This window comes from Trachymyrmex cornetzi, unplaced genomic scaffold (genome assembly GCF_001594075.2).
Source record: "Trachymyrmex cornetzi isolate Tcor2-1 unplaced genomic scaffold, Tcor1.1 scaffold83, whole genome shotgun sequence".
In the NCBI taxonomy this organism is placed as follows: Eukaryota; Metazoa; Arthropoda; class Insecta; order Hymenoptera; family Formicidae; genus Trachymyrmex; species Trachymyrmex cornetzi.
In genome coordinates this window covers 2,103,238-2,110,281 of record NW_017300169.1, presented here as the reverse complement: position 1 = coordinate 2,110,281, position 7,044 = coordinate 2,103,238, and the positions used below count along the sequence as shown (strand labels likewise).

Below are 7,044 nucleotides of genomic sequence, written 5' to 3'. Positions count from 1 at the left end.
GTTGGAGCCACTTAAATAATTTAATTAATATTTAAAAAAATAAGTAGAGACTCTTGAAATTGAAATAAATACAAAATTAGAATAAGGCTAATAAGAGTCTAGCATGAACGACAATCCGAAATTATATTTAATGAAATAATAAATAATTAATACACACACACACAAGAAAATTGAACGCTCTTTGAAATTAAATTTTTACATATTTTTTATACTACGTACTATATAATGAAGATGGCTTAAAGTTGGACCGAAGCGTTCAACTTTCTTATTATTATTTATTATTTTATCAAATATAACTGCACACTATCGTCTGTCTTATTAGCTTTATTCTAATTTTGAATTTAATTTAATATTTATAAGAATACATATTTATATGATATTTAATCAAATATTATTAAAGTTCTTATTCTTATCTATATTATTATGAATATTCGAATGGAGAATTTATTTAATGATGCAAGTTTTTATAATCAATACATTAAATAAAAAATATAAATTTAAATAATAACTTAAACAATAATTTCTTTTTTGGACAAACAGGTTTAATACTAATCTTTTTGTATGATAAATTAAATTTTGTATAAAATATTTGGAATATATATATTAACAAATTTCGAGATAGATAATTCAACAATAGATAAATACGCATTTCTGCATTAATAAAATAATGATCGATTGCAATAAGAAATGTGGATCTGGATTAAATCGGCGATACATTCGCGCGGCTTCTGCAGAGATAACAAATTTGTCGAGGAAACTTGAGTAAAATATTAACTACATTGAGAAAAAAATTTATGAAATTTTGAAAAATATTTCTTTGAATAGTCTTAGCGGAATATTTACTAAATGTAAACATATATTTATTAGATAAAAGAACCATTAGTTTGATTTAACTATATTCTTTATTTATCTAAATATTTATTTACCGTAAGTAAGTTAGATAAATAAAAAATACATTCGCTAAAACTATTCAAAGAAATATTTATGAAAATTTAATAAATTTTTTCTCAGTGTAACATATTTATTGCTGAATTACAAGCGATTAGCTATCTGAACGAGAAAAAACTGTTTATCATTGCCACTTGTTGGTTATCGGTAGAATTTTTTCGAATTCATGCCAAATGCATCGTAATTTGCACTGTTAATTTATTCTTCCTAAACCGATCAGTCGATCCATAAATGCTCAAAATTATAGTGTGAATGCAATATTCATGCGGGTTTGCGCAATAAATAGCAGATGTCTAAAATTATCGCATGTTTCTTGAACGCGACATATTAGTCGGCGTCTCGCGCATACATTATTTGCTCGTTAGCGGCAATTCGCACGGGCAGGTTTTTTTGTTCAAATAAAAATATGTTACTCACTGATAAAGTTGAAATGTCTTCGGGCTGGCATTTATGGAGGCGGCTACGGGACCGATTGTAGCCACTGCTATTTCCAGAGCTTTTTCGTCCCGCGCCGGTAGAATTGCCCATGAAGTTATATTGACAACACTCTGGTCCTTCTCAAATCTGCATTCCCCTTGCTAGAATAATTTGAATTACAAACGTAAATTATTTAACTTATTATGAAATATACATTAACAATTATAAATTTGCATCTTTTGCAATTTTCTCGCATTTTACGAAAAGTTGAGGATATTCTAATTTGGAAGGCCATAAATTACATGATGGAATTCTTTTTCAGGATTCAGGAATTCTTTAAAAGAAATAGGTTACTGTATTAATACAAAACTTTTTTACACTTTATTTACATACAAAATAAATATTTAAAAATATTTTTTCCTGTCCTATATATCCACGTAAAAAAAATTTCTTTTAAATTTTAAATTTAATTCCAGGACACTTTAATAAATAAGTTTAATACTAAGAATTAAATTTTTGTTTCAAAATTTGGACTATTTTCCAATATGTATGTACATTATTACGTACATCTGATCTCAGATGATGTCGGTAGAACCAAATAATTTCAATGAATATCTTCAAATTTGACAATTACAATGTACGCAGGGTCTAAAAAAGCCATTTTAAAGCTTAGAAAGTCTACTTTAAAACATTTTTTAATTCTTATGCGTTAATTTTTATGCGTTAGGTTATAAGCTTCAAAATAAAATAAAAATACTAAAAAATATCAATTTTCAGATTTATGCAATTTAGCATCAAAATATCATAGAAATAAAACTAAAAAAGTAAATTTATAACTCTATTTTTTCTTTAAAATATTTTTTTGGAAACTTCTTTATTATTTTTTGCCCAGTTATTTAACTTTTCGTAAGATACGAGAAAATTGCAAGCGAATGGTAGTTTTGGTGTGTGTGTAAATATATTTATATATATGTATATAGCACATATATATCAATAATAAAAAATATATTATATTATAGTAACTTAATGTAATTTAACTAATACCAAAATAAAATTTTTAATACAATTTTATTTTGGTATCATAACATCAAACTGTTTTGTTATAACAAAACAGTTATTTTTAAAATGTTTTGTTTTCAAAGTTTATAAAATTCACTTTATCATAACTTACTATCGGAAATTATCAAGGTTATTATTGAAATAACTATTTCCGTTGGTATTGCTAACATAAACTGGTTATTATAAAAATGTACGAAGTTATCTAATTTCCGAGTATATGTAAACATGATTGAGATTTGTTAAAAGAAACATGATGGAGCAAAAAATATAGATAACTTTCGAGGAAAACTAGGACAGTCTTACGTCAGTCCATTTAGCAACTGAATGAGTTTCATTCTTGATCGAAGTAGTAAACATGCACAGAGAATACCAAAGTGTCAACAGAATAATATCGCTTATACATAATTCGAAGAAATGGATTTAATCCAAAAATGGAAAAGATTGATAATAAAAATTCGAGAGAATTTTGTATATTAATGTTTGCTGACACTATTAAAAATTGGAGCGTATCAGTCATACACGCCTGGTTGCATCATCTGAACTTCGTATTCATAACATCGTAGTTTTAAATTAAGTCAACCAGATAAACGCGTTTACTTTTTATTACGAGTGAAAGAGTAATAGCTGCACACTTTCTTAAAATTCTATGACACATTTGGCTCTTGCACTGCTCTCACTCGTATAAAGTAAAGTATATTTACTATTAATAGAGAAGCTTGCAGAGCCATCGTCACGGAGCTATTCATATTATAGAAGTTTATCGCGTTAACGTGACTGGCATAATTCAGATTATCCTAGCCGAAATCTTCCACAAATTTTCTGACATTTCTGACTGGTGGACATCCGCGAAATAATGAAAAAAACCTTGACGTTTACCTCTTTATTGCGATAATTAAATTCGCACTGTCAGCATCTTCGCTCGCACTCGCTAATAATGCATTATTATATATTATGGTCACAGTAAAAATCCCGAAAATCAAGTTTCTCAATTCGTTATTATTATAATTTACAGCGCTGTTATTCTATAAATTTTTACGATTACATTACTGATTACATTACCGATAAAAAAATTTATGCGATTGTTAGTAAGGATTTTTTTTTAAATAAGAATGTAGAAATTCTTTTTAAACTTCAAGGTTTAAACTTTTAAAAGATGCCGAACATTTCATAATGCTCTACAAATGTGAAAGCGATTCGAGAGTTGTATTTTATAAACGGATGCCTCGTCGGAATATCGTGTATGTCGTATGTCCGACAGTTGGAAAATGTAATGCTTACCTCGGCGTCGTAGGGATACGCGGATCCAGCCATGAGACCTTTAGACTTTTCCAAATATTTTAAAGTGTTCCTGAGGGAACCGCCGGTGCATCCGAGGTTTCCAGTTATCGTGCTGCAATCTACCAACTGTTGTGCGCTCACAGGTAGTAGCATGCCGGTTTGTTTAAAAATCTGTCCTTCTATACTTTCCGCGATCGAGTAAGCGTAACAACTCCCGCAGTTCTGTTGATTCACCGGCGAAGTGACGAAACCGTATTTACGCCAATCCAAACTTGTTGGTATATTGCGAGAATCCCTCTGTGCTCCCGATACTATCGGTTCGGTCGGCAGTCGACGTCTTCGACTCGGTATCAGTTTCACCTGACATGAAGGAAATTGGTAGAAAGAGATATTGTTAAAACTATTTTAGTATTGTTCATATTTCGTAATAAAATATATATAATATTTGTGATAGAGATTTGCGATTATTTGAAGAGCAAAAAAAATATAGAGAAAGAGGGATAGATAGATACATAAAGAAGTTTATCAATATTCCAGGACAAGCCTTTTATTAAGAATCATAAAAAAATGAGCAAATAAATAAGAAAATGAAAGAGAAAAATGCTAATAAAAATAATAAACAAAAACAAAAATAAACAAAAATATAAAAATAAAAACAATAAAGATAAAAAATTATAGATGAAAGAGTCGAAAAGATAACAGAAAAAGTTGCGGATGAGAGAGAGAGGGGGGGGGGGGGGAAGGGGGGAGACAGAGTGTGTGTTAAAGAATTAAAATTAAAGATTTTGGATAATCAAAACTTGGATGAAAAAAAATGAGCTGTGCAATTAATTACAAACCATTTCGCGCATGTATTGTCGAGTGCTGAGATCGGCAATATGATTATCCCGCAGTGTATAACTATGATGCCCTGCGGCGGCCAATAGATTGTGCTTATAAATTTCCACGAGATTCTGCTCCCAAGCCATTCTTCTGGCGTTTTCCAGATTTTTTGCGTATATCTTATTAAACTGCGTCTGCTCAAATAAAACATGATATATGTTGAACGAAGTTGATCTAATAAACTCATCCAAAGGATATATAAAGCTTTTGCGCAACTGTATAATTTATAAAACATATGTTCTTATTATTACGTAAATTACCTCTTGATGATTTAAATTTTAAATTAGGAGTGAATTGCAGCATCTCTCTTAATATTAATTAATATTAATATTAAGAATATTAACGAATCTATAGATTAATTTTATTATTGCATATATGTTTATTGCAATATGTTCTATTATGTCATTAATATTTGATATATTGACTAGTAAAAAATAACATAATTAAAGACATTTTTTCTTATATCACATAAATATTTTCACAAATAGAAATAAAAAATTACGAGAGCAGGTTTTAATTTAAAAAAATTTAATCAACGCAATAGAGAGAATAAAAAAAAATTAAGATTTATAAAATCAGCCTCTCGAAATATTCTTATTTTAAGGATATGTTACCTTGTAGGCTTTCCAATAATCATTGAGCTTTTCCGAGATTTTCGGCGGTAAGGTATCCCCATCAAAAGCCTGAATCGCGAATGCCCTAGGCAAGATTAATATTGAAAGCAGCGTCGCACATAACCGCGAGCACATGGCGACGCGCGGCAAATAATTTACAGTCCTTAATTAATTCGCGCGACAGACCCAAGCGGTTAACTATCTTGACGTACCTTACGATACTGTATGAGGTCATAATGTGTAGTAACGATCAGTGTCAGCGCATTCTGTGAATTACATCACCGAACAGTCGCTCACGTTATGCTGATATATGTTTATTTCGTCAAATAATAATTATTTTATATTCCATGTCATGTTTTTCGCTGGCGTCTCTACTTTAAATACTCGTATTTGTGTCGCGTTTTGGTACAGATAACTAAACAGTTCTTATTGTTAGAATAGTTATTATTTGGAAAAGAGATGGGCATGTATTTGAAATACTTTTATTTGAAAAACAGTATTGGTAAGACAATTATATTTTGTATTTTGTGTTTGTTCAGAGTACATGAAAATATTTTGTATTTTGTATTTCATGGGAGCATATAAAAGTATTTTGTATTTTATATTTTAGTATTGATAACAAAAGATTATGAAAGTATTTTGTATTTTGTATTTCAAATACTAACATTGATAATCAACCTTATTATTTGAATTACAAGATACAAAAAGCTTTCAATCTTTCGATTTTAAATACAAAATATGTAATACTTTTATGTGATCCGCTAAAATAAAAAATACAAAATATGCTTGTATTGCAAATAGTGTGTTTTAAATAAAAGTATTTCAAATACATGCCCAGCTCTGTTAAAGGAAATAGTGCGATTATTGCAATATGTTACATAATATGAAACAATTTGAATAATCGAATGTGTTTTTCTATAAATTTTAGAGGCTTTTGTTTTGCCAAAACAACATTATTCAAAATATATCACACTTTATATACAGTAATTTAATTGATCAAATGTATCATACAATAATTAACTAATTGATTTGAAGAAAGTAATCGACAAAAATGACCTCTTAATATCAACATGATATGCAAACAAATATCTTATTACAGATTTTTTTTTCACAAATTATAAAAAAAAAAGAATTTATAACGGGTATGACTTGATTAGTTTTATAAATTATTCCCTGTACACGTTATTAGAATAAATTATATTAAATGTTATTAATATTTTATGTCTACAGCCTATATTAAACTATAATATCTGACATAAGATAACCAGACTCTACATGCCCCTACTAAGCTCTACAATAGATTTTTCAAAAAAGCATCTTATATGTATAGCTTGAAGGAGAAAAATTATATAAGCTTTTAACTCTCTCGCCAAAATGATATTTTAAATGAATTTATAACAAATTTTGTCAATAAGTTACTGAAATAAAATATCGCTTTCTATTTGTAATATAAATCTCGAAAAATATACGAGAACAAATATAAATATTTGAAATGGAGGAACTCGAGAGTATCTATTAAGTGGAAAACTATAATCCATATAATTATTGTTGTCGCTAAAGCTACAAGATTATAAGCCAGTAAATTACAAACATTGCATTATACAGAACATAGGATTCCTAGTAAAACGCAAGCATTTCAACAAGAAAACATGCTCGTGTATCGTTGGCTTTATAGACTGGTTGCGTACAATCTCCAAAAATATTTGCACTTAAAATGAGATAAATAAATACATATTCGAATATTAAAGAGAGAAAAAAAGGCGGAGCTGGTAAGTGCGAAAAGTGCAAGCAACGCGAAGAGAGAGAGAGCGACTGATTGGTTAACCACTTTAAAGAATGCCGCCGG

General features: G+C 29.0%; 1 protein-coding gene across 1 annotated transcript in view; it reads right to left on the bottom strand.

Annotated features, from left to right (window-relative positions):
* Positions 1-5,333, bottom strand: part of CtsL4 (Cathepsin L4) — a 6,735-nt gene extending 1,402 nt beyond the window's left edge. Inside the window, exons 1-4 of the mRNA XM_018519345.1 lie at positions 5,199-5,333; positions 4,542-4,718; positions 3,703-4,062; positions 1,366-1,526 (exon numbers count right to left, since the gene is read on the bottom strand). Of these exons, the coding sequence (XP_018374847.1) occupies positions 1,366-1,526; positions 3,703-4,062; positions 4,542-4,718; positions 5,199-5,333 (833 nt within the window). The remainder of the gene's footprint in view (positions 1-1,365; positions 1,527-3,702; positions 4,063-4,541; positions 4,719-5,198) is intronic.
* Between the last annotated feature and the right edge of the window lie 1,711 nt (positions 5,334-7,044).